This window comes from Rissa tridactyla, chromosome 1, assembly GCF_028500815.1.
Source record: "Rissa tridactyla isolate bRisTri1 chromosome 1, bRisTri1.patW.cur.20221130, whole genome shotgun sequence".
Lineage (NCBI taxonomy): Eukaryota > Metazoa > Chordata > Aves > Charadriiformes > Laridae > Rissa > Rissa tridactyla.
Genome location: NC_071466.1, coordinates 128,467,907 through 128,494,006, shown reverse-complemented (window position 1 = coordinate 128,494,006; position 26,100 = coordinate 128,467,907). Strand labels below are relative to the sequence as shown.

Here is a 26,100-nt window from a genome sequence, read left to right as displayed (position 1 = left end):
TCCAGGCTGATATGGAAATCCCGGTCTTTGGGTTTTAGTTGTGAACTCGGTGTGTTCAGAGTAGTCTCACTGAAAACAGGGATGAGCTACAGGAACTGCCATCTTGCAAAAGCACAGGAGATTCAGGGGCTGTGTAATCTGGTCATGAAATGTTTGACTCCAGCTTGCAGAGGAAGACCCACAGGAATGTGTAAGGGTCTAAGCTAATACTCTTTCCCATTTCAAGTAAATTTGGGCCAATTTGTAATTTCTCAAGCCTTCTTCCAAGTTTCAAACATAAAAGGATGGAATTCTATGGGCTAAGTTGAATCTCTGGGGTTTTTTAAATTTATTTTTTGGTGATTTTTAAGTTAGGTTCAAGTTAGGCATTCATTTTTACCCTCTCATCCCAAGAAGTATGAGCAGACATAAGACAGAAGGGAATAAACCCATTATATTTAAAAACAGGGAAACATTTTCATGGATGCCTATGAAAGCGAGACACCTGATTCTTGCACGATAGTATATTGGGCTTGTCATGCTCTACGGAGACACAAGGCTCTTGTAAGGAACATAACAAGGATTTTAAAAGATGCCACCAAGCACAGACCCACCCTACAGTGCCTAGATTGACAAACTGTCACAGCTGGTACCACTGAGCGCCATCACATGACGTTTCCTTAAGGTCTGGGACTGACATGAGGATTTCTGGAATTAAACTAGGGACTACACTGTAGTCCATCCCTGCTCACCGCTGACAAGACAGAAAAAATATGGTTCAATCACACACCTTGTGAAACTTGCCCCAAATGAGACTTATTGCTGTTGATCTTTTCGTTGGCCTTGGCTCTGTAAGGAAGAACTTGTCTTCAAACAGTATAACGATGATAGCATGAGTGCTTTGTCCAGAATGGGAAAACTTGCAGGGAAAGAAGTACAGGAGGCCAAATGAGAGCAAACCAGCTGACAGTCACCGGAGACTGTAACGGTTGACTGCTTGCTGCTGTATTTTAATTGCCTTTCATAGGTTTCCATGACATGCAAGAAAACCCAGTCCCCTGCAGCAGCTCTCGGCTTGCATTACCTTCCCGTGCTTAACACAGTGGGAAACAAACACCAATTGATTTTTTTTCCCCTCCGCTGTTCCTCTTGCCAGGGGCAACCACTTGCCCACCTTTTTTTTGTGGGTCGTGGAGGAAGAAGGGGCAGCTCCCTGCAGAGCTGACCAGGCTGCTAGGAGTGAGCGATTGGTGTGCTGCCATCAATGTGTGCACATCGAATAACCCTTATAGCTGGGCTGCGATTCTTTGTCAGACCTCCTGTTTTCAACCTCTGTTCCAGCATGGTCCCCTCAGCCCTGAGGACTTCCCAACTCCTGCCTTCTTAAGACACTCCAACGGTCTGGTGTTCTCTCAGTTGATTCCTCTAGCTGATGGTGCCTTCTACCTCATATGGTTGTAAAGTAACCTCCAAAAGGCAGCAGGCAGAAATTTGGGGATGCAGAAACAGTGCGACTATTGGTTTGTTCATGTTTATATGTCATTTTCTTGGCAGGAGAGTTAGCTCGTGATGTTTGGTAGCATAGTCATGACAACTCACATTGCAGCATGCAACATTTAGGGAGTATAATATTGTAGCTGTGACATTAGATAACTTAATTTACCTCATGGTTCATAATTTACTTTACACATTGGCATCACAGCCAAGTTTTCTTCAAGAGCAATTCATCTATCCAAAAAATGCTGTTTGTGTTCATTAAAATAGTGTTAGCAAATTTGGTTTAAATTCAGCAAGTAACTTTGAAGAAAAAGAGTAAAAAATATTTTTCTTTGATGTGAAGTCTTTTTTTTTAAAAAAATTATATCTCAAATTGAGGCAGAACATTAGTTGCTTCTTCTGGTTCAGCAAAGACCAGAAGAAAACAACTGGTCAAACGGAAGGCTTTGACCTGAAGCAGGGTTTGATTTTTTTTCAGGGGGTGGTTCCCTTTCTTTCTTGTGTTCACCTGTGGATTTTGAATGGAAAATCTAATGAGCTGCTGAGATGGAGTGGTATGTTGTACACCTGCTCCGTGCGCACACTCGGGGTTGTGTGTGAGAGAGAGTGGTGACCTTTAGTGGTCATTTATGAAGATGAGTGAAGAGGGAGTGGAGATTCAGAGATGCAGCAGACCTACTGTGGCTGCTTCGAGCAGACGACCCCCGCTGACATGCACCCACGGCCGGGATACAAACTGCGTCTGAGCTGTCAGCTCTTGGCTTCCAGCTGCTGGGCAGAGACATCAGCGATGGCGAGTGGTCCCAAGTGGTCCCTCCCGCTGGGTTTGGTGGGCGCTGTCCTGAGAGAGAGAGAGCACAGAGACGTCGTTCAGCCTGGGGAGGCCGCTCTCGACCTGGAAGGTTTTATTTGCATGCTGGATGCGTGGGGTTTGGGAAGGAAGTCCCCACAAAAATCGCAGGCTTTCTTAACCCCGGCTGTGCCAGCCGGCGCTCGGGCTGCCCCGGCTGGGGAGTTCCTCGGGCGCAGTCCTTGGCTCAGGAGTCATGGCAGCCCTTTGCACATAAGGAGAAAATGCGATCGCTGATGAGCGAGGTCCCGTGAGCGCCAGGGAAAACCATGCCAGGGTGTTTCCTCCGGATCTGACTCATTCTCATTCATGAAGCCAGAGCCAGGCCAGAGCCCTCCCTGGCACTGCGCTAGTTTTTTGGTTTATGTGTAAGAGCTACAGACCTAAGGGCATGGGAGGCATGAGGCCAGCTTAAACAATAAATACCCTGCTGTGCCTTGCTGCTTAAACAGAGTAATTACTGCTTTACTACATGTGACCCCTCTGTTCCCGTCCCTCTGGCAGTTGTTATTTCATGGCTCCCTTTACACAAGGGATGTCTGTGCCTCTCTCCGTGACGTACATCTCTCTGTTTGCCGCTGTCTCGCCTCTCCCGTCTTTCTCACTCCCTCTGTCTCAATGCATTTCTGTTTGTCAGTAGCTGACTACCATTTCCTCTTTTTCTCGGTCACTGAAGAATCTCACTTGGTTTGCATTTCTCTCTCCCAGCCACCGTCCCTCTCTTCATTCCTCCACATTCCTCCCCATTTTCACCGCTTCCCATGCCACACTAGTTTTCCTGCCTTCCCTCCTCGCTGTAGCATCGTAGCACTAGCTGTCCCTTTGCTCATCCACCATCTGCTGCTCTCCACTGATCTCCTTGCTAAAAACAAGCTTCTTCAACTAAGGGACAGAAAAAAAATGCCAAGCTCTTTGGAATCTCTGATGGCTGAGGAGACAGAGACTACTAAATGAAAACTTCAAAGTTTTGAATTAAAAAAGAAAAAAAATCCCAGCTGGAAGTAAAACAAAAAAATTATGTCAAAGGCTCCCTTAGCTATTTTTGTCTTTCTGAAGCCTGTTCCTAGGGAATGTAAGGTGCAGAGGGAAGAAGGAAAGTTAGGTGAGCAAAACCATAAACAATAAATGGAGAGTGCAGAGACAACAAAAACCGCAGTTCAGCATTGGAAGTTGCTACACACAAAAAAACTTCAAATGGCATTTATTGATTTGCAGTCTGTTTTATCCCCTCGCATCTTGTTTTAGGCAGAGGAGGGCCCAACAAAGATGCATAACCCCTCTGCTGTCCCCTCTTCACAACTACAAAGAGGCTTGGAGGGAAAACAAACACAGAAGCAGGGTATCTGATCTCTTCCTCCACAAACCAAATGCAAAGAGATGCTTTCAGTGGGTCCGAACTTCAGTTGAAGACCACAACAGAAGTAAAAAAACCCAAACAAACAAAACACAACTAAAGTAATTTCTGCATAAAAAGGAGCCCGGGGGAGGATGTAACAAAATGCGGCTGCCACCTCTGCGGACTAGCTTCCCCTTTGGAGATGTAGGGAACTAGGGCATGAGGGGAAAGACCTCTGTGACGGAGCACATGGCTGAAATCATTGCTGTTCCCTTGACTACCTGAAAGAGCTGTCTGCACATAGTACAAGTGGGGGGTCGTCTAGGTGTGCGTCCTTTCTAGAAAGGGTGAGTTTAGCCTTTGGGGAAAGAGTGATGGTGCATGGCAGCGCAAGGGGCCATTTGGGTGGAGGTGGGAAGGACCCATAAATACGCGGGGAGGGTGTAAGTCTATGTTTCTGCACACACAGTTGGATTTATATAAATAAAAGTATATAAAATAAGTAATATATAAAATATGGAATATAATATATGTATTTTTGTATATCTGTCTCATGTATATATATATATATATATGAGAGCATACGCAGTTATGCACATCAACAGGGGATGATATGCAGAGCCCATGGGGTCGTACAAGGCTATCTCCAAAGGGTGGGAGGAGAGGGGGCTTCTTGCCAGCAGGCTAGCATTGCCAAGCAGGCTTGCTGTTTGGGTTCATTATTTACTTTACTAGGTCCAATTAGGAAGCCAGGGGATAGGAAATGTGGCTGAGGCAAGCGAGCCTTCAAAGCCTTCCTCCTGCACACATCAAAGCCGTCTGCCGCAGATCCCTGTGCAAAAGGGGCTCTGCCAGCTCGGAGCAGCGGCAGGCGCTTGGCTCACTCTGCTCGGGGTCATTCCCCGTTGGTTTGATTGTCAAGCCTCCCAGGCTCGTACTCTCTTATCTCCAGCCTCTAGAGCAGAAAGCTCCCCTTTCTGATTTGCTGGGACAGAGTTAAGGAGCTAGAGCTTGGCAAGATGTTGTTTAGTGGGGCTGCAGCAACAAACCAAGCTAACTACGAACATGGGAAAGGTAAAAAACCTGCAGGGAAGAAGGTTGCTTGGAGTCATGGGAGGGATGCTTTGGGATGAGAAGAGCTGCGCTGCACGAGGAGTCATCCCCTCCAGGGAAACCTGGAAGGCTCCTCACTGGGAAGAGGTTGTACCAAACCAGACAAAACAACCAGGGGACAACACTTGTCGGTGAGGAAGGTTTGGCAGTAGGGTCAGGATTTCGTCCCTGGGTGACGTGCTCAAGGCAAATGTCTTAATGGGAATGGAGTGGGTTGCTTGCCAGGAGCTGGCAGTGCCTTTTTTCGCCTAATAGAATATGTTCATTGTTATCGGTACCAAAGAGCATTGTCCAAGCCTTCTCCCTCCCCGCTTTGATAAACTGCATAGTGACAACCATCAGCTCCCTGCCAAAGCTGGCTCCTGCACGGAAACATTTGTAAATTTGGTCAGTGTATAAAGCTCTGTTCCTACTCCCCCCACCCCCCCTTTGCCTTAGAGGTTGGACTTAATATGACTCACCTAATCTGCCTGCCAAGGTGAATTAGTGAAAACATCTCTACAGCCCTGTGCAAGATATCACAACCTGACATTTTTCTAACACACCGTGATACATCTTTCCTCTCCCTGATCTGTACTATGACACCTCAATTTCATATAAATGCTTTTTGTTAGAAATGGTTAATGTACTCTTAGAGGGGACAGGACTGCCAGCAAAAGGGTCTGTCTTGCAAGTGAGAATAGACGAGTTCTTCTACCAAAATGTTGATGCCCAGGGTTGAAACAGGCCACCAGTTCAGGGACAAGAACACTGCTACTGCTGTTTCAGCAAGAGACCGTCACAGAAACTTTCCCTGAAGCGTTATGCTCTTATCTCTGTCCTGGAGCAGGGCAATGAGGAGCCGAATAGGCCTATTGATGTCTTTGGCATGCCCTTTGTAGCAAAAGACCTCCCTTTCACTCGTTCCCAGAGACCTCCACTGTGAAAACCAGCAGCTCGTCATCTCTTGGGAAGGGTTGTGTGTAGCTGTGAAAGCTCTCCTGCTGGACATGGTGCATGGTTTAGATTTTAAGTCCATATATGTATGCAGGGGAGAAGCTGAAAAACATCTTCCCTTGTGAAAGTATGTACCCTTTTAAGATACTTTGGAACTCCATTGATGTGGTTCTCTGATAGACAGACTTAACAGCACCCTTAATGAGGGTGCCACTCCATTAGAGCTGGTAAGTCACCCTCAACCTTCTTTTCATTACGGTGACAGTCTTGTGACAAGGGCAAATTGCAGGAGAAGCAAGTCCCACTTGGGATGAACCCTGTGTATAAACAAGGCAGAATTGCAGAGCAAATGATTTGCAAAGTAGAGGCACATTACATTTTAACCTTTTCTTTGTGAGTCTTTCCCTGACATCTGATTAACTTTCCAGTCAACTGGCTGACCTACCAACTGGGAGTGCTGCTGTAAAAGGAGGGGAGTGTTAGTTGTCAGCTCAAATTGGGCGTGGGATTTCAAAGAGTATTATTAGCAGGTAGCTGTATGTGATAAGAAGATCTGGGAATTAAAAGAGTTCCCAACCAAAAATGAGTCATGCTATGGCAAAACCACAATGTATTGGCTGTACAGACAGCAGCACAGCACAGAAGTTGCCATGCAATCCTTAATCTGTGGTCAGCCATGGCAACACCTCGTTTGAAATGCTGTGTTCAATGTGGGGTGTTGCACTTCCAGAAAAATGTGAACTTGTCAGAGAGGTTTAAAAGGAAAGTGCAAGAATGATCAAAGGTCTAAAAAAACCCCTCGCCTACAGGGGAAGGTTGAAAGACCTGGCCATGTTCAGCCACAAAAAAAAAAAAAAAAAAAAAAAGAAAGATGACAACTGAGGGAAGAACATAAGTGATTTAAAAGTTGATAAAAGGCTGTTGCAGAGAAGGAGGGAATGATTTGTTCTTTCTGTCTATAGTGGCTAAGACAAAAATAATAGCTTTAAATTGCAGCAAGGCAGACTCAGGTCAAACTTCAGGGAAGCTGCTCCAGTGGTAAGGCCAGTGAAGCACGGGAGCAGGTCGTCTGGGGCGGTTGCAGAGTCTCCGCCGCTGGAGGGCAGAGGATGTCTGTCTCCCTGGCATAACCCATGTGTCCTGCCTTGAGGTCGGGGAATGGGCTAGATGGTGACTGAAGTGCCTGTGACTCACCTAACTCTGGTCCCACAGAAGTTAAGATTTCCTAACGTGTTCGTGAGTTACAGCGAGAAAAAGCACCTCTGAAAATCCCACCCTGCTGCCTTCTCCACTGACTCTCCAGAGCATCAGCCCCAGTGTCCCAGAGCACTGGGCGGGCAGCAGGAGCCAACTTTGCCTCCCTACCTTGTAAAATACACTGCTGCCATGCAGTAAGGCCCTTCAGCAGACTGTCAGGGGACGTGAAAACGTGCGTCAAAGCAGCTGTAAGTTTAGACATAGCAGTGAGATTTCCGCTGACCTGAAGATCTGGTAGGAGCTGGAGACGGGACTGCTGGTTAGCCCCGCTGAAGGAGAGGGGAAGCCTTGTCTTTGCACGAGTTTGATAGGTACACTGCTGTTCTCATGCTGAGTCTCTGGGTCGGGGGGTGGTTTTTCCCTAGAACGGTTCTGAAAATTGCCCGGGAAAAAAAATAAATTAAGAAGGCAAAAATAATTGTGTAAGGGACAGACTTCTGAGCAGATTTTGAAGTTGCTGAAGTCCCTGTCTCCGATGCAGAAGGAAAATACACGCAAAACCTGTGCCTGTGTGATGCGACTCATTGCAGGTGGCTCCATGAGAACTTCAGCTCCGGAGATGGGGCTTACCCACTGCTTTCACACAGTGCTGCAGAGCCGAGGACAACAGCCCTGTCCTCGCAGGCACTATTTGAACGCCATCAAACAACTTAAGCAAAGTGGGCAGGCTTTCAGAAGTGCTCAGCACCTATGAGGCAGAAAATGTCTTCTGGGCAGAGAGTTGCTTTGGAAAATCTGACCACTCTCTGAGGAACCTGAATGGGAGCCCTTGTGAGCTGACCTTTTTTTTTTTTCTCGGAAATCTGGCTTTTGCCCTTTGAGAGCTGGGGGATGCATACACAGGCACGCAACGGGGGCTTGTGGCTTTGGATGCTGCAGACCAGTGCTTGCAGCCCTCCCTTTACACTGCTGCCAGCGTGGTTCAGATTCTTTCCAAGAGGAGCCTTACTTTGCTTTCTGAAGGAATAGGGTAGATATACTAATCCTAATATTTCATGCTTCCCTGGCACTTTTCATCCAACGATTCTAATGTGTTTTACGTGGGTTAACCTCACCGCCCTTCTCTGACCAGGAGGTGATGGGAGAGGGGGCCTATTATCTGCAGTTCACAGAGGGAGAGCAAGGCAGTGACTCACCCAAGGTCATACAGTGAATTAAAAGCAAGGCCACAGACCTCCCCTGATTCCTGCCCCCGGCTGTAACCCCGGCGCTCAACTCACTGCTTTCAAAACTGTGTTAGTGAGGCAGCACGGTTTAAATATATAATTTCCTATGTATATGAAATTATATCAGGGATTCGTGATGATTATTGGTCTCCGTGGATCAAATTACACTTTCTTTCTCTCAGTTTGCCTGTGTTTAACGGTAGCTCGATCTGATCGGTGGCACTTGAGGGTGGTGGTTGCTCTGAGAGACAGAAAGACATTTTTCACAGTTTTGCAGTGGAGAAAAGGGTGCTGACAATACACCACCACATCTGAGGACCCAGCTAGCCCTGAACCAGCCCATCAGCCACAGGCTGACTAACCTCCCCTGGTCATCGGCCATCACACCAGTGAGTTTACTCCGGTTTTATGTGGTGGAGATTTTGCATCTTGGCCTGGACAGCCTGTGAGATGCAACGCTTTGGTAGCACTTTTATGCTTCCTTCCAGATTTTCAGAACCCAAGTTTTCCATAACTAAATAAAATGCTAGTATCTTGCTGATATGGCTTCTGAAATAACTTTAAAATTGCTCGTGACTGTTGTTTATTTGCAGAATCCCTGTTGTGATTGTTCCTCCACAGCAATTAAGCAGAAGGCTTCCCAAATCTGAACGTCTAACAGAGCCACCATCTGTATTTTTCTGTCCTACCAGGCAGAGAGTTTGAAGGCGAGGAAGAGTATCTGGAGATCCTAGGGATCACACGAGAGCAATCGGGCAAGTACGAATGCAAAGCTGCCAACGAGGTTGCTTCAGCAGACGTCAAGCAAGTCCGGGTCACTGTGAACTGTGAGTATATCGCAACTGGAGTGGGTCAACGGGGAGAGATGTACTCGCTGGCAGGGGTGACTTCAGGATAAATAGAGAAGCCTTTCTGGGTTTGTATTATGTGATCTGAAAGCAGGGGGAGCGCTGAGAAAACTATCTGCAATCAGACACTTATCGCAGGGTATAGTTTGTGCTTTAAACCTGGTAATATATAAGAAAAGAAAGAAAAAAAGAGAGGAGCTGTGAGGTGCCCCTGTCTCTCCCCTCAGAAACGCTGGCGATGCCTTGTTTTCGCTCATTGTTATTCAGGAGAACAATAGCATGAAGAGAAGCTTCAGCAAGGCAGCAAGGAAAGATAAGGGAGGGTTCAGCCGGCTCAGAGCAAACACACGCCTGCCTGCACCCAGCCATCTCAGCAGTGCCTACGTGGGCATCACTGCCCAGGGGCCTGGGGCGACGTGCGGTAGAGACATGTGTTCATGAAAGGGTGCAAAAACTTGACTTTTGTGCTGGTTTCAGGTCACTAACATAAAGTCCTCTCTAAGAGACCCTCTGTGCAGCAATGAAATGCAGAACTGACCAAAGGATACAGCAATCCACCTAAAAACACCGAGAGGCACAGTGAGCTACATGGCTTACATCCACACCTATGTACAAGTGGGGCATGGATCCTATCGCCCATACGTGCTTAGGCAGATGTCCACTTCACTCTGCTGGCATGCTCCTCTCACAGTGACCAAAATATTTTGTTACTCTTTTAATCCTGCGTGTGTATGTGTCCACCTCCATATTTGTATGGCTTATATTTGGCACTGGAATGATTTAAAGTGAATATCCCCACCTACCTGCTCTGTTCCGTGCTTGGAGGCTAACATCGTCTGCAGCAGGGATGGATGGATGGATGGATGGGTGGATGGATGGATGGATGGATGGGTGGGTGGGTGGATGGGAGGTATGTCCTCTCCCAACCTTCTTCAGTTTACACACCAGAATATTAACTTAAACTGAAAATAGAGATGGTTTCAGACATATTTCAGGGTGCACGTGCATGGCCTTGATTCACAGGTGGCACTTTCGGGGGGTGGGATAGGGCAGAGAGCTGACGGCAGGAAGTGCGTCAGCCCATCCCAGTTTAATTTGCCACCACAGGTGATTTTAGCACATTTTAGTACCCTTCTTGTTCTTTGTCTCTTTGTTTCCCTTTGGGCCATCACATCAGATCAACTTGTCTGTCTTGCTTAGACATCAAGGTTATAGCTCCCTGCAGCATCTTCAGAATCCACAGAGTTTTTTATAATTCCCTTAGAAATTGGGTGGCAGTGGTTTAATACCAGCTGCTTCATGGGCCAAATTTGGCATTAATGCGAAACTGTAGTAGCAGATTTTCTGCACTAAAACTGGTAAAGGTTTTTTCCTGTCAAAAACAGCTGAGTTTATAAACCCAAGACATTCCATGAGAACGAATTAATATTTTCAAATATTTCTGTGAAACATAATTTCAACGATGCTTTTAACATGGTTGAAACAGATTGTTTGTATAAAGTCAAAATGTTTGATTTTGACTTAGTTTCAACTCATAGTAACTATGCTACAGTAAGATCTTAAACATTTTTACTGTTGGAATATATGAAAATATAATGTGATAGAGTATTGTAATATTATTAGGTGGCCCAATTTGTAATGTAAGAAACTTATAAATTCCCTAAGGACAGATCTTTTCTTTCGAAACAAAGGGGAAAAGTCTAAGAAGTCCTAAGGACCAGGAAAAAAATCAGTCCTGTTTGGGGAATGAAAGCTAGACATTTGCATACATCTTTCCTTATCTTGCTTCCGTAAACTACACCACGAGCAGCAGAAAGTGGGAAAACTACAGTAAGTTTGAAAACTACAGTAAGTTTGACCTGCCCAACCTCAGGAGCTTCCTGGCCTCATCCTGCTGACACTGTGGATGGAGCACGAAGCTTGTCAGCCCGGACTGCTGGAGAGAGCATCCTCGCTTTGCTTTGGTCTCACACTACCACCTTCAGGCTTCCTGAGAAATGGCCATTGCACATCACAGACAGGGAAACTGAGGCAAGAGCAGGAGGAAAACAGCTAAAGGGAACACACTCCTGGCTTCCCCGGCAGCAAACAGCTGAACACAGAGCAGCTGCTTTTGGGTACAACAGGCTGGTTTGTTCAGAGCCACCGCCTGTGACTTCTCCTGGGAGAGGACTGGAACAAGCAGACTGCCCTTCACTGAGCGGGCAGCCTCAGGGCTGGCAGTGCCTTAACAAAAGCAGTGGCAGGTGAGGTATGGCTTATCCACAGGTCTGGACTCTGGTCTTTGAAAAGGCAAGGAGGGAGGCTAAGGCAGGGGCTGCTCAGAGCGAGGGGCTGGGCTCCTTGGCAGCAGCCCGGGGAGCACATGCCTGCCGGGGTCATTTTGTGGGCCCACAGAAAGGTGCTCATTAATTTTCCGACTCGCCTCTTGCGCTGGATTCAGTGAAATGGAAAAGGTTTGTCTCGCTGCGGACAGCAAGAAGATATACCGCACGAACGAAAAAATCGAAGAAGGATGCTTAAAAAATCACCTTCACTATCCTTTTATTACCCCTTCTCCTTTCCAAATTAAAATATTTACGTGAACCCACAGCCTTTGAATGTAGGATCCTATTTATGTACACTTATTAATATTTATGATGTTAGAGGGCGCACTGCAATATCCCTAAAGCCCTGCATAAAATCCCGATTAAGGTCAGGAAAGGGACCACATTGAGATGGCTAATGTGTTCACAAACAAACTTCTTTCCATACATTTTCCAGACAGAATTATATTTCCTTTGACTGACACAATCCCTTTTGATTCTTTTTTTGGCCTTTCAGTGCTGGGATGGATACAGACAGTGAAGCTGTACTCCGTACACACAGACCGTGCTTTACGGTAACTTGAGTCTCAGCAAAGTAGCCATCTGAGTTGCAGCCCTGTAATCTCAGGGTATGCAAGTATTAGTGATGAGAGACCGGTGGAAATAATTCCGCCTTTTAACATGTAAAGCTTGTCGCTTAACATTTTGAACATGGTGCTGGGATTGGAGGATGCCAGTGCCTACCCTACCTGGCACCCAGCCAGCGCTGAGGCCTGGGTCCAGCGGAGCACACCTATATGTTTCCTAAGTTTTGTTTGCCCGTGGCACAACTCTCAGGCTTCAAAGTAGAGCAATCATGAGCAAGCCCTCTTGGAACCTGTGACCAAGCATCACGTCCGGGAAGGTTTGGGCAGGATTTGTAACTTCAGACACCTAAGGGAAGTGTCTCAACAAGTGGTCTAGCTCTCAAAGGTGCACCCACAGCTTCTCTAAAGCTCCCCCCTTTTAAGCTGTGAATGTATTTCTGTCTCATACATGTTGCCTCAGTCCTTTCCTTTCTTATAGTTTTGACACAGAGGTTGTATGGAAAATAATTTTCATGCTAGTGTTCCTACTGTATTCCTTTTACGTTTGCTGTCTTCATTTACCCTTGACAAAGTGTTTCTCTCATCCTCTTCTCTCTGATGACCCCATGTGAACTAGAGATCCACAGGTAAATATTCATAAATTACAGAAGTCCATCATTAACCTTAACTCTGCCTGTGTATGCCTATGCATTTATGACAGAACTTTCTCCAGTGTTGCTGAAGAGAAGCACGCATAAGGAGCGATGCTAATGCGGTGTATTAGGGAGAGTTCAAAGAGGAGGTATTCTCCAGACGAGCAGGGGGGACCATGTGCCACAGCAAGCAGCAGCCGTGGGCCTCCATCGGCTCAAATGGTTTGCATGAGGAAGCCAGGCTTGACACAGTTTCACTGTTCCGTTCCACCTGGAAGTGTGTGAAGTGACCACGTTTCCTTCCTGCAGACCCTCCCACTATCACAGAGTCCAAGAGCAATGAAGCGGCCACGGGACGACAAGCCTTACTCCGCTGCGAGGCGTCAGCAGTGCCCACACCTGATTTCGAGTGGTACAGAGATGATACCAGGTAAGACCCTTAGCTTGCCTCTTCCCTTCTCTCCTTTTCGGTCCACTCAATAGAGGTTTCTCCTTAGAGAATCACCTATCATACTCCACAGCTCTTCTCCTCAAATTGCTCTTCACAAACCACAGGAAGTCTCAATGGTCCCATCAGACTCAGCAGAGGCAGCATGGTCAGGGCTGGAGGAGGCAATCCCTCTCTGTGCTAGGGGCGCTGAAGGAAATGCAGAGGATGGAATTCTTGCCTTTAAATCCATTATGGGTGAATACACAATTAGACATCAATATTGCTTTCTTCCTGATGATGTTCGTGCATGCCCATGATACAGCCAAAAAAATAGGCAACGTTAGTCTCCAAGTAGGTAATGCCGTTCTAGATGCCTTCATCTGGGGGAAGGTGCTGCTGAGGTGTAGGATTCCCCCATCTGTGTGACCTGAGCCTCCCGGATTTGCATATGGGAGAAAATGAGAAGAGGAAAGGGATCTGTCCCTTATCCCTGAGCATTTACCTGGCATAAAGAAGGTTGTGTTATTATGCTAGTTTTTAACGTGACCCATGTGCACAGACTCAGGAGTAACTCAGCTTCAGTATATGCACATATTGGAACAGATGAATTGATGTGTTTCACTAAAAACCTTTTGTTCAAGTACAGGCTAGCCCTCAGCTGGCCATGGTGGGTTCATTTCCAAGTGTTAGTTGGTGCTGGGTAAAGGCTTCCTCCCTTTCCCTCAGCTTTTCTTGTTTCTCCACTGCTTTACCTGTGGCATTTCTCCCCAGTGTGCTCCTTCTTCCTTTCATTCCCTCCTTCTACCTTCCGTCAATGCCTTCTTTGGCCTCTTTCTTCTCACATCTCTTTCCCAGCTCCCTCCATCCTCACCTACCAGCTGGACTGAATGACTGGTTTACTGCCTGCCTGGCAGTGATTTACTTCCCAGTGCACAACTACCATTGCACTATGCACCTCTTCCCCTGTCTTCACAGGATAAACAGCGCCAACGGTCTGGAGATAAAGAGCACGGGGACCCAGTCTCTGCTGATGGTGGCCAACGTCACTGAGGAACACTACGGGAACTACACCTGCGTGGCTGCCAACAAGCTGGGAGTCACAAATGCCAGCCTATACCTTTACAGTAAGTATGGGAGAGGGTGAAGGGACGTCCAGATCGCTCTCACAAAGACCAGGCTATGTAGGACGCACACGGTGACCAAAACTTGGGAAAGCCACCCCCATTCCCCCAAACCTCCAACCATGAACTGGCTTTCAGCATTCTGCTTCAGATACCTACAGGTTCATACTGACCATGAAACACAAACACAGCCCAATTGAAAGGTTTACAGTCCATCCCTTCGATTGACTTTCTTTGCTGAAGTCAGATTTTGTTAAAATAATAAAAACATGTTTGTTTTAAAGCTGGAAACAAAAAACTCTGTAGAATGACAGCCCCTTTAATAAGGAGACAGAAGGCCAGGGCTCAGAGGGTCTGTGACAGCTGAGAAATGACAAGTAATTCAGAGAGATGGAGAGAACTAGCCACTGAGCCTGAGGAGAACAAGAGAGAGTCAAGAAAAAGAGAAATGAGTTTGAAAATGGAAGGGAAAGAAGTGGGAAAAGACAGAATGATTTAAAGGGGCATACCATAGGGAACACGGAGGAAAAGGTAATCAGCAGATGAAATATGGAATAAAATTCCTTGGATCTCATTCTGCTACCTTTGAGTTACTGAGTTTGTCGTAGTAAGTGTAAACAGACAGAAGTTGGGACTAGGCCAAATTCTAGAGCAGAGTTAACCTGCTGGTTCCGAATTTTGAAGCTGATTCAAACCTGACCCTTAACAGAGCCACTGCCCCTCACCTACCACCCATGCACACGTACAAACTGTGGCGTATTCAAAACGCAGTTCCCCATTCCAGGACCAAAACTTGGGCTCAACTTGGACCACGCATTGTTATTGCCACCAGAAATAGACTGCAGCAGAATGACCCACCCCACAAGAATGGACATACGGATGCAAAAGTGACTTAGGGCTGTATTCCTCTGACATTCCCAAATTGAATTAAAACACTCAGGCCATGCCCTGCATGTCCTTTTAAAGACAAAAAAGATAAGCGCTGTAAAGCAGTCATAGTGTGGCACGCAGTTTAGTGTAGTGTCTGCTGTGTATGCTCACATTAATCAAGCCAGCAGAAAAACAATGTTTTGGTTTGGTTATTTTTTAACAGATGTAGTGCAAAAGCATAAATCCATTGGCATTCTTTGTTTACCCCCCCTGGATTTATTTCATGGCAGTTTGAATTTTTGCAAAAGTTGGGTGTATTCTGTGGAATTTTTTTTCCTAAAGAACAGATATCATCATAAAAGAACATATATTTGATTTCCTGTAGCATTGCAGCACACAAAGCAAATTTCTCCTTTGAAAGTCTTTACACCCTGGTCTTGTGACTGTCATGAGATTCAAATAAAATCCTCAGGCAGCAATCTGGAACACAATTTTCAAATACTCCAGATTTGTTCTTGCTGATATTAATATAATGCTAAGTTTAGAATCCCTTATTTGTGGCTGAATTCTAAATTTGGCCCTCTCTGTTGGTTCCTGTTACACAGATGAGCCGAAATGCATCACTGAAACAAAATATAAGATGAAATTCCATAATGTATGTATGCGCACATGATTTTAGCTGGGGGGTTGGTTTTGCTAGAAAAGCATTTTGCATGACTTCAGAACTTCACCTCAAAGGATCTCAAAGGATTTGCTAGCAATGAATATTTTAACATCCCTGGTTACGTGGAAATGGGTGAGCATTATTAGCACCATTTTGCAGTAGGAAACTAAGGTACAAAGAGAAGAGTGGTTTACCCATGGTCGTAAAATGAGCGGCAGAACCTGTAAGAGACCCAGGGAGATCTTGTAAAGTGGCCGTTAACTATTCCAGGAGGAAATGTGGCAACTATTAAAGATGCCTTGCAACAACGAGGGTCCTATTTTAGCCTCCTTTCGATGTGCAAGAAGCAAACTTCCATTCTTTCAAGTTGTCGGATTTTGTTTATCATTTTCACCTTAGAAATTCAAGGCCTATTTATGCTGGAAAACACTAGAGAACTTCACAAGAGCCAGAAGAGTGGAGGTGCGGGAGCAGAGCGAGATTTGATGATTTTCAGTGTTTCTAACTTTTAACCGTTCCTAACTTTGTTGCTTAGTTAATCCTTATTTCTTCAGTGTGTAATTGCTTCATATTGTTTCAGGAAATCTCTGTTCTCCTTCTAGTTAGTGTGGAAGAGAGAAAAAGAGAGAAAAAAAAATAAATTCAGGCAGACTACGGCTGGTATTTCTAAGGTTAGGAAATCAGGGGTGAAATGAGTGAAGGGAATCCAGCCTCATAAAGATAAAGAAACAGCTGAAAAAGTCTACAAGCACAGATGAAAAAAATGCAGTGGTGATCACACAGTAGCTGAAATAACAGGTAATGCACACTCCCAGCCACACACCCAGGTAGAAAAAGAAAGCAGTGCCAAGTTTTTGCAAGGTACAGCCGATACTCAAATACTTTGGAGTGGTTTTGATCCCTAGAATCAGGGATTTTATTTCTTTTTTAAATAGAGAACAAGCTCACTGTAGGGCAACATCCCACGAGGGAGGCAGATACAGTGATGGTTCCTCAGCGTCCCATTGCAGCACAAAAAAGGAGCAGCAGCCAGGAGTGAAGAAACAACCATTATTAACCAGAGTTAATAATGAGGTACTGGCAGCTTTGCCTGAGGTGGAGGGCAGAAGGGGAGCTAGCAAAATGATGTGAAAGAACAGTTTAGCGATAGACGAAATTGGGTGACTACAATTCCAGGAAATCTCAGCCAGCATTGAAAAACTCTCGGAGAGACCAAGTGCCTTAGATGTCAATGCCATAGACAGAAGATGCATTAAAATAGAAAAGCGGCTCCCTTGAGCTGTATGAATAGATAGCTGGTGATCTTCCTTAAAGGATGTAGCAGCAGGATTGCCTGCTGTAGGTGGTGAGATTTATACCCCTCACTCCTGGAGACTGAGTTTACAACAACATAAAAATGGCCATACCAAAGGTCTGTCTTACCCAGGAACCTGTCTCCAACAGCAATATGGAATAGGTTCGCAGAGAGGGTACTCAGGTACAGTTTGATGATACAACTGATCTAATAGCTTGCCGCCATCCCTTCCTCCCCACTCCTGCTGCTCACCCCGCTCTCCGCCACTGCTTTTGTTGTTTCCCATATTCTGGTACTCGGTGAACCCCGTGCTGAGCCAGTTCAACCTGCTAAACCAGTCAAAATGTAATTGAGCTTTACCACCTACCCCCCAAAGTGCCCCCAAACGTTGTCTTTTGTTGTACTGAGCTGAATTAGTTCAGGGAAGGGCTCAACAAGCACCAGAGCCCGTGCAAGAGGGGAAGCCATATCACGCGTCTGTGGACATGAGGAGTTGGGAGGTAGGACCATGTTCTGCAGCATTAGCAAGGCAGGAGGTTGATTCAGCTCCGCAGAGACTAGGAAAAGGGTTTGTAACCCCCAAGCACAAAATACTGTGAGACCTAGGAAAGGGGCAGGAACCTTCATGAGGGTGCGGATCTCTGTGAAAGTTACCTGACAGAGAGGCCAAGCCAGGGCTGCCATCGCAGAGCAACAGAGGTGAAAAGTGCTACACAGAACTAACTAACTAACTCACTAAATGTGCATATATATACACCAGGTACACGTCTGCTGTACAAGCATATAGATACGTAGGTTTATGTGTACGCGAGTACGTATACATTCGCATGCACCTGTGTGATGTATAAGCAAGCACACAGACCCCGACAGGCACACAGAAGCAGACACGGCACCTGGTGCATTCTAGTAAGGCAGTGAAAAGAAATGAAAGCTCTTCCAAATTAGTTGCCTCCTGCCTCCCGCAGTGCTAGCCCATCCCAGAGGATAAACCAGGAGACAACAGGGCAGTGCTGCACATCCTTACACAGTCCTGCTGGCTAAATTGTCTCAATTACAGGCGACAGCCACCTCGGCGGGTCGCCTGCTGCATCCTCTGTGGATTGCATCCTCTGCACCCTTCAGGGAGCAGGGAAACGTGGAGGTGAAGCAGCAGCTGGCAAGGCCCCTGCCAATTAGATGCAGCAGCAGCAGACAGGATCCCACCCCTGTCTCCTCCAGAGGCTTCAGGTAGAGTTATCATTTCAGTCCAGCAGTTTTGATCCCAGCGAGAGGCACGTTACGAAGAAGAGCTGGCACTTGCCTCTAACTTGCCGTTATTTGTTAGCGCCCCAGCACAAGTGCTGGCTGTGTGCCCACACTTACACCCCTTCTCCTAACTCCCTGCCGGCGCTTTGTGGCACATGAGCATTTGCTGAGGGTGGCCACTGCTAGGGTTTGGAGCGTAACTATGGTCAAAAACTCTCTTAGCAGCTCGTGGTGCAAACCCCGTGTTTTACCAGGGGCTGCCAATCATGGGGAGATTGGGAGAGGAGGGAAGTGGTTGGGGTGACAGCTAGATGGGGCAAGGCTGAGCCACTGCTAATGCGCCAGGGTGGAGCAATAAAGGCAGTGCGCAGCGGGCGAGGGGAACAGAGGTAGAGTCCTTGAATAGAAAGCAGCATGATAATGAGGCCGTAGTGCTTTGCTTTAACTGCTTATGCTGTGCAGTCTGCAGCCTGCTGTGCAGGAAGAAGGTAAAGGGGAGCTGAGTTATTTAACCAAACTAAATAACAAGGAAGTCATGTCAGCACAACAGCCTGCTTTCGCAGAACAATAGTCCCCTGTTGCTACATAAACACAGAGATCCAGGCTAGCCGTGTATTTTCTATGCGAGAGACAATCTCCCCTGTGCCTGCTGTGGATTCAAACAGCTCCATTTCCACCACGAGGGCAGGAGATCTGCCAGGGTCGCAGGGATGGCCCTGGCCTGCTACATCCTCCTGGGCTCCAGCGAGTCAGAAACTAGCTCCTTGCACCAAGGGTGCTGTGTAAAGAGTATTGGCCTCCAAAAAGCTGGACCTGAGTAGATCAGAGGATAATAGTGGACTACTGGTGTATCCTGCCAAGCACTATGTCCATCAGCAGTGATGTTAGCACCATCCTCACAGGTAAACCAGGAGACAACTCATTGCTCCAGGCCTACCAGCTGCTGCACGGTGGCATATCTCTACTACTAAATCTCTACTTACTGATCAGTTCATGAGTCGGAGCTTGTCTCAGTCAGTACGAGGCATCCAGCAAGCTCTGAAGGTAATGAAAGGAGACCCAGTGATTAGAGTCAGGCCTGGGGAACTTGAATTCTTGGTTCTGTTCCTGGCTCTGCCAACAGTTCAGTATTTGACCTTGGGCAAATTGCTTCCTTGCTCTGTGCATCAACTGCACGATCTCTAAAATGGAATTAACACTGCTGGTAGCCTCAGACTGAGGTCTCTGACACTGGTTTCCCTCAGTCTCTGTGCAATTCTTTTGAGATCCTTGTGTGGAAGAAGCAAAGTGTGAAGCCAGCAATGACGTATAACAAGGTCCTGCTGTGACGTAGAACGAGGAGGATGCATTGTAAAAACCCTGTAACCAAAACAGCAGGCTCTGGGTAGCACTAGAGGTTGATGAGTCTGAAAAACTCTGTTCCCATTGAAGACAAAAGCTCAAAAGAAGCAGAATGCCCTTGAGGATTCTCCAGGGTGACTGCGCCCATGCTCAGATCCTCAGGGGACCTGTCACTGGCAAGAAATCCGTTGTGGAGAAGGTTGTGGGGAGGCAGCAACTACCCATGGAGGACTTCCATAACTCGCTTCTCTGCCAAGACTAGCTTCCAGCCAGAGGTGTAGCTAAGAGGAGTTGTAGTGTGATGACACGAGTGGTCTTGAAAGTCAGAGGGGAGATATGGCCCATCAACTCCAATTACCTTCACTGCAGGTGCTTAATCCCTCTTGCTGTGTGGATATTATTTGTTTAGTTTTTCAAATTACTTCTCTCTGACTCGCAGTCCCAGGGGATGCTGATGTGTATTAGGTGTGTTGCTAGCAAAACGCTGCGTATATGAAACCTACTCTAGTTCATCTAATTTGGGGATGGACACCTCCATCAGGTTTGTATCTGCTGCTTGCTTGGTGTGAAAAGTGGCTTTTCCTTTTCTCCTGCATGTTGCTTATTGTTTTTTTTCCCCCCTTAGAACGAGTTTTACCCACACTCCCCAATCCTTTTCCAGGTCAGTATCTGTTTTATGTTGAAGTAGCTCTTTAGCCGGGTCATTCTCCATCATCCTGACAAAAGCTCAGAGCTAGGGATGGGCAAAACAGCTCAGAAATGCAGGAAAAGAAGGGCTTTCCCTTCTTGTCTACATGTCATTTGGTCTCTTCTGCTCACCTTCCTCATCCTTCCCCTTTCCTTCTCCCTTTTCAAAAAAACCAATCAACTAAACAGCAACAACCTTTAGCCAAGCTTTGAGCCATGACATTGTGTCCTCACCCAGGTCTGGACAGTCTTCAGTGAGGTTCAATTTGTCTGCAGACAATTTGTCTGCAGACCTATGAGAATAATATGTATTCTCATCCTAAGCTGTCTTTGCCCACATGTTGTGATTTGGATCAAAAGCATAAGCAGACCTAAAATTTTGCAGAAGGGACAAGTGAGAACCTAAAAATTAAATTGCTGCCAGGAGGTTTTTTCCCTCTAGTTGTGCAAACTATTCACAGTGAAACACTTTTTTTTCTCATTCCTCTGTCACACCCCCCCCAAGTCTGCCAGTCACATAGTGCTGCATTTGAGGCAGAGAGCGTGAAAAGAGGTGCACGATGAGATGTTTCTGTCTGCTTTATTCCAAGGGAAGAAGGTATGAAGGCAAAACAGGGTCTGAGTATTTTTCCTGTCTCTGTGCTTCCCAAGCATGGCTCAGGTCCTGAGGTTTGGATGTGACCTTGAGGTTCTGAAAAAGCACAGAGACTGGGCACTTCCAGAAAGCAGGCTACAGTGTCTGGAAGCAGCGTTTGAAACTAAATCAATAAGGCAGCCAGTCCCCGTATTCGCTTAAAAAATCTTGGCCTAGGGCGCCTTAGTATCTTTGTTTTACCGCCATGCGATGAAGATACACTCAACTCATGGGATGTTCAGAGGCCTAAATAGTTAATGTCTGCGCAGAGCTTTGGAGTAGAGTGTTATTTTGAACCCATGTTGTTTTGCAAAAGGGCACCTACCCAAGTAAAGCACCTGCAGGTACTCCCATAAAAGAACAATAAATGCTGGGTGTTACACCAGCTCCGTTTAACTACTCTACTCTTTCAAATCAAGCTCTGCTCTTGGCAACTTACTCAGGCTCAGGATGTAGTCACAATTGCCTATTTAAAAGGCAAATCCACAAATACAATTAAAGAAAAGTACCTACAAAAAAAAGGAGGGGGGAGGGAGGGGAGAAATCAAGCTACCATTAAAATTAAATCCCAGAGAGTGATTTGTAAATAACATTCAAGGAGCTGAGAAAAGGAGTAAAGTAGGCCATTGGGAACCTAGTGTGGAAAAATAAATCCAATTAAACAGCATTATCGTATGTATTGCAAATGAAACTTGTGCTTGGGTATGAAATTAAAGTTGCTGAGGCTGTTTGGGATGTAAGGTTTTGAGGAGTTTTCCAATTTTGGGTGTTCTTTTTTTAAGCAGAATTTTCAATGACAAATATTTTTGTCTGATGGAAAACCCAGGGCTCTTTCTTTTTATGATTATTTTTATTATATATCCTTAAATTCCACAGGCAGGCAGTGTTAATTTTTTTCATAGCCAGTTCTGTTTACAGCTGGTTTTGAATTAGTAGCCCATTAAGCTAAATGATAAAGCAAAAACCGCAAGTGAGCAAGGCCAGGTTTTCCATACCAAATACCCCTCCTAATCAAGCTGCCAAGGCCATCCTGCACAGCCTTAGTCAATCCTTTAAAACACTTCCTCCTCTGTCTTTGAAGTTGTTATTTTTTTCCTTTTACTGCTCCCCAGTCTCCTGAGATCATCTTGAAGGACATCCTGGTGTGACATCACTTCTGTGAGGAGTCTCCAGGACTTTGTGGTGCCAAATGCTGGGATATGTCCAGTGACCCAGGACACACAAAGCGGGTTTCGCAGAGGGGGGAAATAGAATTTAAATGTTCTGGACCTTGTTTGTTTTCTGAAAGCGCCTACCAGCTTCTCTGATGTGGGTGTTCAGCACAGGCGCTTACCTCAACGTTTGCTTTTACTTTGCTGTTCACCTTCAAAGAAACCTTAGGCATAAAATTTTCTTCTTAGACCTTTTTCTCCCTATGAGTTGATGTTCTGAGATGCAGTCCTCAGCTCTCAAATAAGCCTCTCCTCAATGACCAGAATCACAGCCTCCTCCCTTTTTCTCCCTCAATTTCCACTTCTCTTAAGCCTCAGTAACACTTCCCTGCCCTGTGGGGTTTTCAGCATTAATTTAAAAGGAAGGCGTTTTGAGATGAAGAGCACTGTAGTCATGCTAAGCATTGCTATCATTAACGAGCTGCTGTGGAAACATCTTGCTTTCAGGCAGGCTGGAGACTCAGAAACAGCCCATTCAACTAAACACATGGGACTTGAATTTGATGAGGCAGCTTCCTAAAAGGCTGGTGGAGCCCAGCTGATTCAACTCTCAACTGAATTGTCCTTGGTAAATTTTCCAGCCCTCCTGACTTTGCAGCCAGGCACTCAAAATGCCCTGAAATGTCTTCTGGGATGATGCCACATCACCATGTCTTCCTGTCTGCATTGTAACATCATGTTATAATGGGATGACACGAGACCTGGCTGTCACAAAGGGAGCCTTATTGCATCATCAGGTGGCTTTTCGAAAGGGTTTTCTTCTGGAAAAGGAGAATTTACTCATTCCACACCACAGCTGCCAACAACAGGGCAAGTGGGGTTGCTGTTGAACCTCAAAGGGGTCTGTCACAATTATGGCACTAGCTCCATCTCTGTCCTCCATTGTCCTTTGTCCTCAGCCCTTTGAATATAGACTTCCTCCCCTGTGATTAGCACCTAGTGTCCACATCAGAATGGCTTAGCCAGACCCGATGCGCTTCAAAACCCAGGAGTCTTCCTCACAGGAGTTTTTTGATGAGATCTTACCACAGACTAACCAGGGGTTTCCTCAGCGCGGTTAGCTGGAATGCCCTGGGAGCTCTGCAAGGGAGATGGTGTGTTTCCCAGAGAGCGGCAAATCCAGAACTGCCTGCGGGGCATCAAGTGTGCCAGTCTTTGGGGCCTGATCAGACAAAGTCACGGGCATCAACAGGGTGACAAAAGATTTATAGCAATAGTGTGTTAGTAATTAGTGGAGGGGGAGGGAAAAGGAGAATGAGCAGTCCTGTCTTTCTGCCAAAACACACACTGATTGGAGAATGACCCTGTCTGACTGTAGATCGTAGCTAGTCTCCATTTAGCTGTAGCCCGTGTAGCCTGTTCTGTCACTAATGCCTTCATCAGGTGGGCGGGAGCTGGGGGAAGGGAGAAAAGAGATGTTCATTTGGGTTGATGACCAGAGTGGGAAACAGACAGCATTTTTCTTTCTAATACCCTCTCAGTCCTTTTCCCTCCCCGTGGAGGTCCTAGCCGTGGAGAAGAGGGTTCATGTGTTGCAGTGGTCACCGCCACCCATCCCTGCTCTCCTTTCACTTTCTCCTGTGCGTGGCCCTGTTGGTCCTGCTGCAGCTCTTGTGTCAGTGGAGTCTACTTTGGCAAAAGGACAAACATCTGAATGTCTTAAAGCTAAGGAGACAAGCATGAGGGAAAACATCTGAGAGGACAGACAGTAAGGGGTTAACACATTATGGGCGTTTGCTGACTAGGCCGTGGTGTGGGACCAGTTCACAGAAACCAGCCCTCCCAGCATGGTGTGGCCAGCTAAAGAACCCATCTGTCTCTGTAGTCCTCTTCACTGAGGCCAGAGGGTGATTTCTCAGATGGGATCCAAGAAGGGGTCATTGAAAATCCAGGCCTTCAGAGCCTTTGAAACAAACTAGTTGGCAGAGCTGGGGAAGCTGTAGCACAAATAGGTCAAAATAGCCAATGTTGTCCTATCGTGATCCTGACATAGAAACCACCAGCAGAGAAAAATAATGGCCATAGGGACCAAGCATAGAAGGGCATTTGTGGAGCCATGTGAGAGTCTGGTATTCCCCTAAATCCGCAGGCATTCAGAGGCCATAGTTCAGCTGTATTCTTCACTGTGCAGTGCTGCGTGCCTGCCTACTTGGAGCATGCCTCTCTTCCCTGAAAGCTGACTGAGCCCCGGGCATTGGCACCTGATAACCCCCATGACCCTGGGCGGGAAGCACAACTCACGTCTCTCCTTGCTTCCGGATGGTGGTATCCAACTGGATTTTCCAAAGAGCTCATTCTCCATTTGCTGAGTGCAGAAGAGGGTGTCATTGCAGGGTGGATGCTCAAGCAGGTTAAGCTCCTCTTGCTGCCTGGGGTCAATGTCCACCCCTGCCATGTCTGCAGGCAGTGAAGGCTGGGATCCCGTTGAGTGCCAAGCCTGCAGGGGTCTCAGGCCAAGGGAATAGGAAGGACAAGACAGGGCGAAGGCAGAAAGCCAACATCATATTAATTGTTTCTTGCTATTTCATAGGTACCAGGCAAGGGGTGGCATTGTATCTTATTTAGAGCGTGTGGTTAAAAATGAATAAAATCAAAGTCAGAGATGATGACAGTGCCTTCCAAAAGGGGTAGTAGGGATGTATCTGGAAACAGCATTTTAGGGAAAAAGAGAAATGCCAAGAATTATTTCTACTACAGCTACAAGCATTGCTTGACAGGTTTTTCTGGATAGCAACAGTTTCTGTTTGCTGAGATTGCTTAAAAAAATTAAAAACTGTTCTGCTTCTCCCCCCCAAAAAAAAGCATAAAGAAAAGAAAACAGCTTTCTTAAAGAAAAAAGAGAGACACAGGGGGAAAGAGAGAGAAATGGCTTTATTGCTTGATCTGTTTCTCTGCTTTTTGTTCATTAATTTTAATTTAGATTGATTTATTCCAAAATGAGCCCTGGGTTGCATATATTTGCATAACCCTCTCCAGTAGCAATGCTGTGGAGAATCCAGCGAGTGAGGAAGAGCAGTGGCAGAGGGTAGGAACTGAGACTGGAAGTCCCAGAAAGATATTCCTCTGAGATGGGCCCTTGCACTGGGATAGGGAAGGCATTTCAAGGTCTGCTTAGTCACAGGTGTGGCTTTGCCTGCACGCAGAACAGCCCTGCAAAGCAGAGGTCGGGGCACAGCAGTCAGGTGGGAGAGTGGAGGTTGGGTGAAACCAGTGGGGGAGAAAACACACAACTGCACTGCAGAGATTAGAAACAAACCATGGAAGAGTAACTGCCATGGAAAATCAGTTGGCCGGTAGGGACACTGATAGTGTCAGCGGTGCAGCATGGACAGATTACCCTGCAGAGCAGAGCTCGGGCAGGCTACAACCCTCCTGAGACAGATATCCTCAGCCCGGAGGACACTCACAGCCTGATACCATCTGTATGTTAGATGAGTTTTTGAAGCCATCAACTGAACTTTCCTCCTTAGAGAGGATGAAGGCAATTTATACTCACTGCGCAGCAGGTCTACCTAAATCCTTTCCCTCTTGCTCTCCTTACTTCCCGTGTTGAGCCGCCAGCTGGGCTGACTGGGACCGAAGTGTGGAGGGCAGCAGGGAGGAGGATGAAGAACAGCTACGGTTGTCTTGATTTAATCCTTGCGCACACACAAAAATTCCTCCCACCCCTGAGAGAAAATGACCAAAGCGTAATTCCCACCTTCATCCTCCTCCTCCTCCCCCTTCCATTTCCAGTGTAAACCACTCAAGAATTTGCCTAACAAATTGGCCTCCCCTCTGGTTATTGTCCCAAGTGAACAGTCTCTCCATTCACTAACCTATGACGGTAAGTCGGTTTGGGAAGCGGCAGGTTTATCTACCCAGCTCAGGCACTGCACCGGGCCCGCTTGTGAACCAGTTGCCATTCAGTGTCTGCTCTGCTGTTGATAAAGCACATTACACATGGCTGGGCTTGCATGATTAATACAGCTGTCTAAGCGCTCTCTCTAAAAACAAAAACAACCGGGAGAAGGGAGGTGTGAGGTTTGGGAGGGAGGGGGTGCACAACGAAAAAGGCAACCATTCCAAAGAAATCAGGCTTGCAGAAAAAGCAGAG

At 46.5% G+C, this 26,100-nt stretch overlaps 1 protein-coding gene and 1 long non-coding RNA gene across 4 annotated transcripts in view; one reads left to right on the top strand and one right to left on the bottom strand.

The window, feature by feature from the left end:
• The window catches only part of LSAMP (limbic system associated membrane protein), a 317,583-nt gene that overhangs the window by 272,489 nt on the left and 18,994 nt on the right, over nt 1-26,100 (top strand). The window contains exons 4-7 of one of the 2 annotated variants that reach the window (XM_054182995.1): nt 8,827-8,961; nt 12,817-12,937; nt 13,913-14,061; nt 20,098-20,133. In XM_054182995.1, the coding sequence (XP_054038970.1) occupies nt 8,827-8,961; nt 12,817-12,937; nt 13,913-14,061; nt 20,098-20,133 (441 nt within the window). The remainder of the gene's footprint in view (nt 1-8,826; nt 8,962-12,816; nt 12,938-13,912; nt 14,062-20,097; nt 20,134-26,100) is intronic. The other variant, XM_054183002.1, reaches the window with a different exon arrangement.
• LOC128901171 (uncharacterized) lies at nt 969-25,790 on the bottom strand. Of its 2 annotated transcripts, XR_008463434.1 has the most exons (3): nt 25,705-25,790; nt 24,246-24,441; nt 969-2,317 (listed from the first exon to the last, which is right to left on the bottom strand). It is a non-coding gene; the product is annotated as an uncharacterized LOC128901171 (long non-coding RNA). The 2 variants fall into 2 exon arrangements; XR_008463433.1 differs by lacking the exon at nt 25,705-25,790 and having other exon boundaries at nt 24,246-24,696.